The following is a 14,114-nucleotide window of genomic DNA, read 5'->3' on the forward strand; positions in this document are numbered from 1 at the left end:
ATAGTGATTGTATATTCGCAAACACCTAAATGTTTTGCTGAATTTCATAAACAATATAGGGTAATAAAAACATTCATTTCAAATACCTTCATTTGAAAGAACAAAGTACAGCACTAATCCATTTTTCTTCCTTGTTTAGAAAAGAATTGTTATTTTATTAAGATGAGAAATCTAGATTTTGATGATTTTCAATGAATTATTCAAATTATTCATTTGAATGAACCAATGAATTATTGGTTTCTTGTATTCCCCCCCAAAACTCAGTTATGATTTTTGGTAGTCATAGAGCAAACATAATTCAATTGCCTGCTGAGGGTCTTTTTCAAATTTTGTCCTTTCCATTTTTCTTCCGAAGCCGGTTTCTGGCTGGTTCTGTCAATACCAAGGGTTCCTGTATGACGGTTGCCGGATAATTTGTGCCTAACAGTTCAACTTCCACCTGTTGTCCTACTTTACTTAGCTCAACAGGCACATAGGCAAACGCCAGACTCTTCTGGACGCTGTAACTGTAGCTTCCAGACGTCGTGTTGCCAACCACCTGAAAAACAAGACCCAGCCATCCTCAACAGCTTGGCCACAGCCTTGTGCTCCTCCTCTCTAGACTGAACTCTGAAAAAATAGGTTTGCCTTACAATCTGAAAGTTTTAGGGAATACTGTTTATGGGGCTAACAGCGGGCAGAAAATATTCTCGTAAGTGAATTTAGGCTTACAAATTAGGAAAAATAATTCTCAAAATAAATCATCAACAGTACTCTCACACTTCTCACTTTTAGGTAAGAACACCTGGTTTTTTTGAGTAGCTGGCACTATTTTGCTCAGTTTGGTGGCAAGAGATCTGATGGGAGGAAGACTCAAATATTTTTGCTTTAAATTTGAAAAGCATTATCTTCCAACCAGCTTGGCAATAATAGATACAAGGGAAAATTCCTAATAATCCAAATGTAAATTTACTCAAGTGTTCCTCTTGTGGTTTAGGATACGGCCTGCCAAAATAGTGGTGAAATAAACTATTGATACATCAGTAGTCAATGTGAAGCGAACTTTCTCTATGAATATATATAGCATTTAGCGATTCCTGGAAATGGCGAGGCCCTTAAATTAATGTCAACTTTGCCCTCTCTAGATCTACCAGGTACAAAACATTTTGCTGGGCATTCTAGAAAATGACTGAGGTCTGGTTCCTACCCTCACGAGCTTCTAGCCTAGCTGAGAAATTAACACAGAGATGCAGGAAAATATAACCAGGGAGCCAAGAAAGTCAACATAATTAAGCCAGAATTTGTTCTACATTTTGAAGGTGGGTGGAATTAGTAGGTATATAAGGGGGACGAAACTTTGCAGGACGAGTGGAGACATGGAATTAGGCATGAGCAATCAAAATTAGGGAGGTTGAAATGGAATAAACTGGGATGGTAAACCAGAGAAAAGCACTGAGCAAACAAACAAAACCTAGGAGATGAAAACAAAGCCTTTATGCAGAAAAAAAAAAAAAAAATCTCATCAGGCTTCTTACAAAGATAAGAGAATGAGTGGAAACTAGATCTGAAGGAAAAGATGAAAGAGAAACAGTAGAATGCAAAAAAAAAAAAAAGCAATACAACAACATCAGGTTAAAACACCACGTTTGAAAAAATGTAAAAGGAAGACAACAAAAGCAAAATATGATAAATAGCCCTACTCAAAACGGCTTCTCCTGGCTACACAGCGTTGCACTAATCCTTACAGCCTCCCTGTTTCACACAGTGGGCTGCTTGTAGCTGGTGCTGAAAAATATTCATGGACGTGAATCGGCCAGTGATCTTTCAGCTGCCTCAGCAAAGAGTCCACTACAATCAACAGTCTTATTATAGCATTTCTAGTCTTTGAGATGCTGACACATTTATGACAGTAAGTACAGACTCCTAGCTCTGTGGTCCCAGTTTGTAATTATCTCACTGAATCCCCAAATCAGAAACCTCTCCATATCATTTCTGAGCTTATTATGGGGAGAACTGGTTGATTAAAAAACAAACAAACATGAATGCATTCATTAGTAAAAGCTGTTTCCCTGGCAGGTTATTAACTGCCAAGGTATTGCTGAGAGAACACATATGCTTTAAAACGGTTTTTCTCTTTTAGATCGTAGTTAAGTAATGTAAGGCAGGGCTTTGGGTCAGGAAGGTTGGAGTTTTAATCACAGCTCCTTGAAAGACTTTCTGGGTAATCTTGGTTTCACTTCCTAGTCTGTAAACCTGAGGTCTGTGTTTGGAGCCCTGGAGAGGTGACCTGATTTGCTTGGGCATCTTAAGAATATAAGAAGAGGTCAGACCAAGTCTCTTGGCCAAAGCCCCTAACTCAATGGGTCAAAACCCCACATCCCTCTTCAGAGATTCCCCAGGCCTTCCCATCTCTTAAAATCCCAGCAGTGATTCATCTTGCAGTTACGCCTGCATGAGTAACGTAAAGAAATAGTGTATTTATTGCAAGAGTGCCATTTTTTTAAATATTTATTGAATGCATTGCTTTCTGCTAGATTACTTTCATTTCCCCTTTAATGTCTCTCTAATTCAATGCTGAGTAACCCGAGTATTTCCCAAGTCTGGCCTTTCCTTTTGTCTCATTACAAAATCTCTAAGGAAAGGTTTTCCCTAGCAACAGTTTTATATCCTTCTACCTTAAAATATTCCAGATTCAATTAAATCTATTTCTTCTCTTTGCTCAGTGAATCACAAGAACAACCTGTGCCCACCTTCTGCCTAGTAGATTTTCATATTCTTTGTTAATCACAGGCTCTCCTTTTACCAATATAAGCAATCCTCATTTACGTTTAGCCTTGTCTCATTCCTCCCTTTGTGAGAATTAAAGGCACCTCTGGCTTAGGGGAGGTAACATGGTAGATGGCGTTTGAAAGAGAGAACATAATTTAAATTGGATGATACATGGTGTTTCTTTGGCTGTCTCTGTGTGTTTTTGTTTATAAATAATTAAAAAAGACAGCTTTCTCAACTCTCCAAACTTCATTTCTACCACACATCTTTAAAACTTCCCAGCAAAGCTGCTTTTATAACTAACAGAAGCCCTTTGCATGCCCACTCTTTTTCAAAAATTAAATCTTATTTAAAATCCTAATCTCTCCTTCCATCACTGCCCATCTCTCAATTGGACTTTACTTTTCCCCAGGGCACTCATCACTCTCAGATGTGCCATTTTATTTCATTTAGTATGTTCATTGTCTACTCTCTCTCCCCTGGGACGTAAGACCCATGGAGGCAGAGATGCTTGTCTGTTTTATGCACTGCCGCATCCCCATTGCCTAGAAAATATCTGCAAGAATAGAATACCAAATACCAAAGGCAGTACAAGTCTCAACAAAGTCAGGAAGTAAGAACAAAAAGTATGTCATCTCATTCCAGAGTATAAAGAGGATCCAGGAGATTCATCTGCAGGATGAGACGATCACCCTACTGAGCAACAAAGAGCAGACAAGTGGATATCAGGAAATTCAAGGGATATTTGATTTATAAAGCCAACTACAACCGGATTAACAGCTCTGTAAGCAGATGGCATATGGGAAGAAAGATGAAAAATATAGCATGTAAACTCAGTGCACAGAAACAGCAAAGGAAGTAAAATTCAAAAAGGAACTGGGGTTTCCAGGTCCCCCCTTCTCAGCTTTGAGATATAGTTGGCATGTAATGTTGTGTAAGTTTAAGGTACAAGTTTCCAGGCTTTTTAACTTGAATTTGCGTGTCAAGACTCACACCATGTTTATCAGGTTGGTTTGGGGTTGCATACAGAACATAATCTGCAACCTACGGCCAAAACGGAAAGCCAGCGCAAGGATGGGCATGGACCATATTAGAAAGCTGGATGAAAATAGAGTGAAAACAGGAAAAACGGAAGATGGGGCGAGGGAAACTTGACACAGCTCATTTTCTAGGATGAGAAAATGGAGGTCCAGAGAGGCTAAGATCAGGTCAAGCAGCTAGTTAATGGCAGAGGTGTGTATCAGTTGAAAGTTGCAGGTGAATGTGAAGTTGGAGGAAATGCTTATTAAGAAAAGAGGTCTGGGGCGCCTGGGTGGCTCAGTCGGTTGGGCGTCTGACTTCGGCTCAGGTCACGATCTCACGGTCCGTGGGTCCTGGAGCCTGCTTCCGATTCTGTGTCTCCCTCTCTCTCTGCCCCTCCCCCATTCATGCTCTGTCTCTCTCTGTCTCAAAAATAAATAAACGTTAGGGGCGCCTGGGTGGCGCAGTCGGTTAAGCGTCCGACTTCAGCCAGGTCACGATCTCGCGGTCCGTGAGTTCGAGCCCCGCGTCAGGCTCTGGGCTGATGGCTCGGAGCCTGGAGCCTGTTTCCGATTCTGTGTCTCCCTCTCTCTCTGCCCCTCCCCTGTTCATGCTTTGTCTCTCTCTGTCCCAAAAATAAATAAAAAACGTTGAAAAAAAAATTAAAAATAAATAAATAAATAAATAAACGTTAAAAAAAAAAATTAAAAAAAGAAAAGAAGTCTCAGGGCACCTGAGTGGCTGAATAGGTTAAGCATCTGACTCTTGATTTCGGCTCAGTTCATGGTCTCGTGGTTTGTGTGATTGAGCCCCGTGTGGGGCTCTGCACTAACAACACAGAGCCTGCTTGGGATTCTCTCTCTCCCTCCCTCTCTGCCCCTCCCTCCGCTCTCTCAAAATAAATAAACTTAAAAAAAAAAAAAAAAGAAGTCTGAACCAGAGATTTAGAACCAAAAGAAGGGGGGAGACAGTGAGGTAAGAATGGTTCAAACAGGTAAACAACCTTAGCACAATTAAAGGTGAAGAGGTTCTTAAGAAAGAACTTGAAATCTGAAAAAAAAAAATCTTTGGCTTCATACTGTCTAATAACATCCACCCGCTTTGGGATGTACAAGAACTGTGGATCTATGATTAAGTGCTGAAGAGAATACTGTGGGACAGCAGAGACAGAGACAAGAGCAAATTGGCCTACTCAGCATGGCTTAGGAGAAAGGGTAAGCAATTCAAAGTCCGCCTATACACAGATCAGAAATCAGCTCTGTCAGTCACTGTGCAACCTCAAGCAAGTTAGCTGGGATCTGAACCCCAAAGTCTAATCTCTAAATTGAGATGATCATACCCATCTGGGAGGGGTGTTATAAAATTAGAGTAGTACACAAAAAATATCCAGCACATAGTAGAAACCCTGCAGATGTTAGTTCTACATCAAATGAACCCATGCCTCAGTCCAAATGGCCATTGGCTGAGAGCCAATTGATCCCAAAGGCTGAGATTTTATGCCACTGGCTTTCCTCACTTCCAGGGCTCTTTTTGTCACTGAAGAGAAGAAGAAAATGGAAACAAGTATCAAGTAGGCTGCAGTGCTTGAGAAAAAACCCAGGCACCAAATCTCTGAATCTTTGGGTATGGACCAAGCAGATCTTGTTCAATATGGAGCAGCTGTTTGGATGAGCTCTGAAGGCCCTGTGCTTACCCCGTTGTCTAAGCAGAGTCCCACATCTGTCTGCTAACACTGGCCAGAACACAGCAAAATCTTAAACCAAACTGGGTTTTACAAATAGTTGTAAAAAGTCAAAGAAATGAAGTTCAATTGGTAAGTTATCTGGTTTTACTGGATACTGATAGAATAAAACCTAACATACCCAAATGGGAAGAAGGCACATTTACTCTTTCTGAAGAACTAAATGGTTTCTACCGCTCGCTTTACTTTCCAAGGCTCTACTCTCTGTTGTCATGGATATTTTCATTTGGATTTTTTTTTTCTTCTGATGTGCTCAGGTTAGAATTACCTCTTTCTCAAAGATGTCTTAGAAGCTAAACCATCATGCCAAATTCTTTACAAAATTCATCTCTTGCATTCACAGATATGGATGTGGAGTGAGCACGTAGATCATTTTAACCTCTAACTCGTACCTTCCTCATTGCCCATTGAATTTTAAGCCCTTGGTTTTATTTTCTTTAATCAAAGCATAGAGAATTTTGTTTTTTAAAATGAGTAGCATTTCATTTTCCTTTCAGTTAAATGATTTCTGCTTCTTGAATGACAGCTCAAAAATCAAAGTGTATGACCCAACCAAAAGATAGGTAAATAGCAAACAAAAACCAAAAAACAAAACCCTAAAAGGAAATAGAGACAAGGAGAGTTTCTGGTACAGAAAAGCTGCAGTGGCCCCTAGCCACAAGGTCCTCAGCACTCACCTTGCCATCATACCAGATGCTTTCATTTCCCTCCGGATCAACATCGTCCGTTGCCAAGGTGAGGCAGACCAGTCTCCGTTTCAGCCCCTTGGCTTTAATCTGTTTCAGTGCTTGCTTTCCTATGAAGTCTGCTGGCTGCAGGAATCCAAGATAATGATGATGAATGAATGCTCAGACACTGTGACAAGGTTAGAGATGCAAGCATTTAAATTTGTCTTTGCGATTTTCTCGCCAATTACACATCAAATAAAAATACAGATTGGATCAAACGTCTAGACAAATATTTCTTAGTCCTCAAATGACAGTATCAGCCAGCTTTTCCTTCAGATAGGTTAGACTGAAGGGTAATAACTTGTGATAACAATTTTACCAGAACCACCTAGGCAGAAAAACATAAGGCATGATATTGCGATGGTGGATTATGAAAGCGACCCTTGTATCTAATGGTTCTGGACAGCAGTACTGGCTGGTGGTGAGCAAAGCACTACTCAATTTCCACCTACAGTAGGACACTTACAAGAAGGAAATTCATGTTTTTGATGTGTGATGTCAGAACAACCCCAAAACGCTGCACATTTCTTTCCTTCTCAGAATAATGGTCCAAGAAATTTACCAACTGTTGAGTTGTACTCAGTTCATTCAGGAATGTATTGAGCCCATACTATGTGTGAGACATGCTTACCCCTGTGTGAGTTATAAAAGTAGATAGAGAATAAGCTCTTTGATCAAAAGTCTAACACAATGCTTTTCAAACTTGTTTTTCCTCCTTCGATGCAACACATGACAGATGACATTCCTATTCCTAATATGTTCCCCTGGTCACACTCAGAGTTATTCCTAATGCAACGCAAGTGACAGTGACATGGCTATAGGGATAACTTCCAGTCCATTCACACACCTCACAACAAACAGGTTAGTGATGACTCTTCAGTGGAGACACTTAGCTAATAAAGGAGGCACAATTCTACCTACCCAGAATGCCAGGGATACTAGGTAAGACTGAAAAGCTAGCCAGAGGCCAAGAGCAGTGTCAGTGGAAGGAGGGAAGGCTGACCCAGGAGGGGTGTGGATTAAGGTTTCTACTTAAGGGAGCCCAAAAAGCATCTCTTATCTTACGAGGGGAAGGGGGTATTTGTGATACACAAATCACATCTCTATGAAGGAGATTTAATTAGAGATTATAATGTGAGAGGGGAAATTCTCAAAAGAGTTCCCATATACAGACTAACCATTCTCTGAAAGAAGAAAGCAAACAATTTTAATTTCCTCATTGGCCAAAGAAGAAAGGAAATAATATGTCATGCCAAAAATGTCCTCTGCCATCAACATTTAGGATTTACACAGCTCTTTCTGCACACAAAACATTTAGGATTGGGTGCAATGAATCCCCTTAACTGCTCAGTGAAACAGTGGGAGGGGTTCTCACATACCCTCTGCCTGATGACCACCCCCCAGTTTACTCCTTTACTGGTTCAGATCTTTTAGGATAAGCCCACAATGAAGTATGCTTTCTATAGATATTGCAAGTTTAAATTGCTGACCTTCACAGGAAACTGAAAGTTTCCATTGTCAGTTTCCATTGGCCAAGGTTAAAATAATTGCAAAATGAAAGTCCGATTACCTTCCCCAGTGTGATCCAGATGGTGAGAACCAACTATAAAGCTTTATTATGAAGCCAGATAAAAATTCAAAGACAGCTGGACCCGATGTTATTTAAGTCCAGACTGGTGGGGAAAAAAACAAAACCACCAACCCACAGAAAAAGCCTGATTCATTTGAATTCATATGTAAGAGAAATTCCTGGTAACAAGTCATAAAAAACTGTAACAGCCCTCCAATCCATCTTAAGGGTTAAGTGGCTTCAAGTTTATGCACCCCATGCTTGCTGATTTAAGTCCCGTAGTCTGTAGCCAAACTAATCTGCTTCCCTTGAGATCTGCAGACCATAGGCCTTGAGGAGTGAAGAACCAGACTTTCCCGGAAGAGAAGGACTAACCACATTTGCAAAAAGCCACTGCTCATGCTAGCACATCTATTTGAGGTCATGTCCACACACAACTAACCACCTGGGCACCCACTTCCACTGCAGGGAGCCCACTCACCCCCGTCCATGTCCCTCACCTTCCCCTCTAAGACCCTCTGCTTTTGCCAAGACAGGGAAGGTGGTCTTTGGGACTTCGGTTCACCGTCTTCCCAGGTTCCCAGCTTCCTGAATAAAGCAACTTTTCCTTCCCCACCATCCCTGTCTCTCCATTATTGATTTTTGAGTGGCAAGCAGCCACTCAGGGGTGCTGAATTCAGAACTGGTTCTGTCCGGTAACAAAACCATAGTTCATTACACTTAAAACATGTCTATCTAAATAGAGAAAGAACTTCAACAAATTTTTATGATCGTTTTCAAAGACAACTTGCTATCATGGAAAATAGTGACAAGGGTGCTTTTAATTTTTCCTATTTTTATTTGCATTTACTTTTTTAATGTTTATTTTTGAAAGAGAAAGAGAGCCAGAGGGTGAGCAGGGGAGGGGCAGAAAAAGAGAGGGAGAAACATAATCCAAAGCAAGCCTAACATGGGGCTTGAACGCACGAGCTATGAGATCATGACCTGAGCCCAAGTAGGATGCTTAAACAACTGAGCCACTGAGGTGACACTCTTACTTTTATTTTTTAAAGTTTGTTTGTTTGTTTATTTAAAGAGAGGGAAAGACAATGAGTCAGGGAGGGGCAGAGAAAGGGAGAGAGAGACTCCAAAGCTGGCTCCATGCTGTCAGCATGGAGCCCAATGTAGGGCTCAAACCCATGAACCATGAGATCATGACCTGAGCCAAAACCAAGAGTCAGACATTTAACTGACTGAGCCACCCAGGTGCCCCAACAAGGGGTGCTATTTAGAGTTCTTGTCTATATAGCAATCAATATAAAATGGGAAAAAAAGTCTCACACTTTGTGTAGAGAAGCATTTTACAACACTGAGAGGCAAATGGGCTATTTTGTATGATTTGTGGAGGGCCATGAGATCATAGTTTCCTATAATGGAATCTGGATCTTTCCCATTAGAGATTCATTTAGATCTTGAAGGTTTTGGGTCTTCCTGCATCCATAGTAAGAGAATTTTCCTTCAATTATTTACTCAACTGTTGTTATCCCCCTGCTGTGTTCAGACACTGCGTCAGGCAGAAGGCATACAGAGATAAATAGATATGTTCTTATAGTTTCTAGGAGGTCCCTGAGATGTCATTCCTTCTCTCCACATCACAACATGCCCAGTCCTGAACCACTTAAGCCAGTATCTGCTACACCTTTGGAGTGGCTGTGGTGAAAGATGGCCATGACCAAAGCTTTCAGAAATGGGTCCCCCCCCAGGACAAACAAGCTTGACCATGATGCAGTCAAGTTCCTCCTGATACCAAGTCAGCCATGAAGAAAACAGAAGGCAACAACACACTTGTGTTCATTGTGGATTCAAGGCCAATAAGCACCAGATCAAACAGGCTGTGAAGAAGCTCTATGACACTGACATGGCCAAGATCAACACCTTGATCAGGGCTGATGGAGAGAAGAAGGCATATGTTCGACTGGCTCCTGACTAGGATGTTTTGGATGTTGCAAACAAAATTGGGATCATCTAAACTGTGTCCAGCTGCCTAAATATAAATAAAATTTTTTTCACATTATAAAAAAAGGGTCCCATGGGGCGCCTGGGTGGCTCAGTCAGTTGGGCGTCTGACTTCGGCTCAGGTCATGATCTCACGGTTTGTGAGTTCAAGCCCCACATTGGGCTCTGTGCTGACAGCTCAGAGTCTGGAGCCTGCTTCAGATTCTGTGTCTCCTTCTCTCTCTTCCCCTCCCCAACTTGTGCGCTGTGTCTCTATGTCTCTCAAAAAATAAATAAATGTAAAAAAAAAAATTTTTTTTTAAACCATAAAAATTTAAAAAGGGTCCCTTTGTGATGCTAGACAAGAGCTCCTGAGGCATGTGCTGGGGGGGTGGGAGGAAAAAGGTGTGCTAGAAGGGGCCTAACTCCACCTTTGCCAAAATCACAATTTAACCAAAGTCTAAGAGGGAACATAAGGTATCAGCTCATCACAAGAAATAGGAAAAGTGGGGAAGTGGCCTCAGAAAACTTTCTTTAAAAGAGAAAAATAAATTCAGTGAAAATAAATATTAAATACTATTTACAATTTATTAGGCACTTGCTATGTGCCAGACACTATGCTGAATGACCTCATTTAATCCTCATGACATTCCTATGAGATAAAGAATTTTATCCCCCGTTTATGAGAGAGAAAGGCCCAACAAAGTTAAGGGTCTTTCCTGAGGCTCAGTTACATGGCCACACAAGACTTCACTTTTACATTTTATCCATGTATTTTTTAAAGTGACTATACCTAGAGTCTATCATTGGAAGGTCTAGGATATGTAAATCCTCTAAAGAATGTTTCTTTTAAATTATTTCTGGGTACTCTGAACCTGTTTTGAAGGATGTTCACTACACAGTATTTTTGAACTACCAAGGAGGATTTGAAAACACTCTCAAGGTTACTATTAATGAAATCTGACATCTGTATCTGTACATCCTTAAATCAGGAACTGATCTGGTCAGCAATATTGTCCTCAGATATGAATGAAAATACTGTAATGATGAGGCATCTGGGTGGCTCAGTCAGTTAAGCATCCAGCTCTTGATTTCCGCTCAGGTCATGACCTCACAGTTTGTGGGATGGAGCCCCACGTCAGGCTCTGTACTGACAGCAACAGAGCCTGCTTGGGATTGTCTCTCTCCCTCTCTCTCGGCCTCTCCCCCCATGCACACATGCTGTTTTTCTAAAAATAAATTGGGGCGCCTGGGTGGCGCAGTCGGTTAAGCGTCCGTCTTCAGCCAGGTCACGATCTCGCGGTCCGTGAGTTCAAGCCCCGCGTCAGGCTCTGGGCTGATGGCTCAGAGCCTGGAGCCTGTTTCCGATTCTGTGTCTCCCTCTCTCTCTGCCCCTCCCCCGTTCATGCTCTGTCTCTCTCTGTCCCAAAAATAAATAAAAACGTTGAGAAAAAAAAATAAATAAATAAAATAAAAATAAATAAATAAGCAAACATTTTTTAAAAATTAAAAAAAAAAAAAGAAAATACTCTAACAACAACAAAAACCTAATTAAAAGTAAGGCACACACAGTTAAAACACAGATAAAAGGTAACACCTCTCCCTGGAGACAATTCTCTTTTCCCAAGCTAACCTTGTGCCTGACACAGAAAGATTTAAAATAGGGCAGTGGCATTTCATTCTCCTTTACTTGGCTTTTCTTCCAAGATTGTAGATTTTATACATGAGAGAAGAAAATATGTCTGAAGATAAATGCTATGATTAAAATTGGTGCTATCAGGATGACCTGAGAACAAAATATATTTAATGAATCACTGCCAACTTAATTATGTAAACAGCTGTTAATATCTTGAGAAACACAAATTTCTGGGGGCACTGAGAATATAGCTCAAAAAGAGTCTTCACTTATGTTTCTTTTTTTAATTTTTTTTTCAACGTTTATTTATTTTTGGGACAGAGAGAGACAGAGCATGAACGGGGGAGGGGCAGAGAGAGAGGGAGACACAGAATCGGAAACAAGCTCCAGGCTCCGAGCCATCAGCCCAGAGCCCGATGCGGGACTCGAACTCATGGACCGCGAGATCGTGACCTGGCTGAAGTCGGACGCTTAACCGACTGTGCCACCCAGGCGCCCCATGTTTCTTAATCTACTAATTTTACGAAAGAGTAAAAGCAATTAAAATAGCTATTTGTAATATATACTAAATATAACATCCACAAAGATAACATTAAGATTTTAAGTGAAATAAAATTACTCATCTTATTAGCTCTACTAAAAGCACTTGTATTACCTCAAAGCATATGGAAATGAAATAAATTAAACCAGTATAGTTTTGGTTGTGATTCTTAGGTTAATGCACAGTTAGCCGAGATGTAGCTAAATCTGAATTTAACACAAGCAGTGCTAAGAAGGCTCTGATATGGAGAGTCAGGGTAGAAAATTCAAGGAAGTCATCGTTTTCATTTAACTGTCCCAAATCCTTTAAACCTACATATCTAAAGTCTCCAAAGACTAAATACAATAATTGGGTTAACATTCTGGGTCCCAAGAAAGCTCCCCTTAGAAACCAGGGGCAGCACTAGTGGGAAAATCATGTTCTTGCTTTGACAGGGATGGAGAGGGTTGCAGAGAGAACAGTTAGTCAACTGTCAATGTAAGTGGCAGAGTGAGATGGAAATCCAGGTGACAGATTTCTGCTACTTGTCCCCCAGTACTTTCTAGAAATGTTTCTTATTTTAAATGGGGCTCAGGGACCATCATTTAAACACAGTCCCGATAGGACTCCCTCTCAGGGCATGTGGCCATTACTAACTGACCATTTATGTAAATCTTAACTTTCTTCCATCTGGTGGTGAATATCAGGTACATCTGTGCTTGTCTCACAGTCCAACTGATAAAACTGTATACAGGTGCATTTATCTAGGGGATGAATCAGCTGACCCACCACCCCATCAAGACAGAGTAGACTATCATTCCTTTCACCTTCTCATCATTAGAATCACAGTTTTTAAGCAGACAGAAAACATAAGGGTCTTTCCTGGGGTGATAAATGTACCAAACCTTGAATCCAAGCTTCTCAACTCTTGACTCTTTTTCCACTATGCAGAGCTTGGTAACATTCCGTGTATGTTTATAATGACTACAATTTCACTATCTCTTTATTAGCAAAATGTTAGGTTATTAGTTTAGAAACTTACATCTGTTATTATTGGCTCCTACCTACACAGTTTTCATTCTTTGCCCTTGGCAACGTAAAACAAAGTAGCTCTTTCTTTCCTTCCTTCCTTCCTTCCTTCCTTCCTTCCTTCCTTCCTTCCTTCTCTCTCTCTCTCTCTCTTTCTTTCTTTCTTTCTTTCTCTTTCTTTCTTTCTTTCTTTCTTTCTTTCTTTCTTTCTTTCTTTCTTTCTTTCTTTCTTTCTTTCTTTCTTTCTTTCTTTCTTTCTTTCTGAGACAGAGAGCATGCACACATGAGTGAGCTGGGGAGAGACCGAGGGAAAAAGAGAGACAGAACCCCAAGCAGGCTCTGAGCTGTCAGTTCAGAGTTCGATATGGGACTCTATCCCACACACACCACCCTGGGATCATGACCTGAGCTGAAATCAAGAGTCCAATGCTCAACTGACTGAACCACCCAGGCCCCCCTCATCTAGCATTTTCTCAACAAAAGTACTAATCAGTTAAGTATTCTTTCTCAAAAAAGTATTTACTATAACTAGAAAAGCAACTCTCTTAACTAAAAGAAAGCTGGGGATAAACAGAAACCTAGAGAAAATATTTAAAATATTATTTATAATATTAAGCCAGGCCAAGAATTAAGTTACAGTTAGCATTCAAACCAAACTAAATTTTTCAAAACTGAAATAGCCCCCATTACATGTATGTTAGGACTTTTACTAGATTCCATTTTAACAAGAATATTTACGTTTCTATTTTTTTAAGTTTATTTATTTTGAGAGAGAGAGAGAAAAAAACGCACTCAAGTTGGGGGGGGGGAGGCAAAGAGAGAGAGCAGAAGAGAGAGAATCCCAAGCAGATTCTACACTGTCAGTACAGAGCCCAATGCAGGGCTCGATTCCACAAACCATAGATCATGACCTGACCCAAAATCAAGAGTCGGCCACTTAAGCAACTGAGACACCTAGGTGCCCCCATTATTTACTTTTCAGTTTTGGAGTCCAATAATCGAAAGGACAGCCATGGAATGCAACAGACCTGTGACTTTGGCAGATGTACTTTTATGTTTAACTGTGTTACTACTAATCACGATATAGACTTTTCATGATAGTTTTCATCTTTAGACTCAAGCGAAGAACAATTACCCATCTGGTATTT

At 40.6% G+C, this 14,114-nt stretch overlaps 1 protein-coding gene across 1 annotated transcript in view; it reads right to left on the bottom strand.

Annotated features, from left to right (window-relative positions):
• Nucleotides 1–322: 322 nt before the first annotated feature.
• DMGDH (dimethylglycine dehydrogenase) overlaps nt 323–14,114 on the bottom strand; it is a 69,189-nt gene continuing 55,397 nt past the window's right edge. The window contains exons 15-16 of the mRNA XM_047069968.1: nt 6,187–6,321; nt 323–538 (exon numbers count right to left, since the gene is read on the bottom strand). Coding sequence (XP_046925924.1) covers nt 323–538; nt 6,187–6,321 — 351 coding nt within the window. The remainder of the gene's footprint in view (nt 539–6,186; nt 6,322–14,114) is intronic.

This window comes from Lynx rufus, unplaced genomic scaffold (genome assembly GCF_022079265.1).
Source record: "Lynx rufus isolate CCGP_SWC_20201006 ecotype Redwood Valley unplaced genomic scaffold, mLynRuf1.p SCAF_1, whole genome shotgun sequence".
Classification (NCBI taxonomy): Eukaryota; Metazoa; Chordata; class Mammalia; order Carnivora; family Felidae; genus Lynx; species Lynx rufus.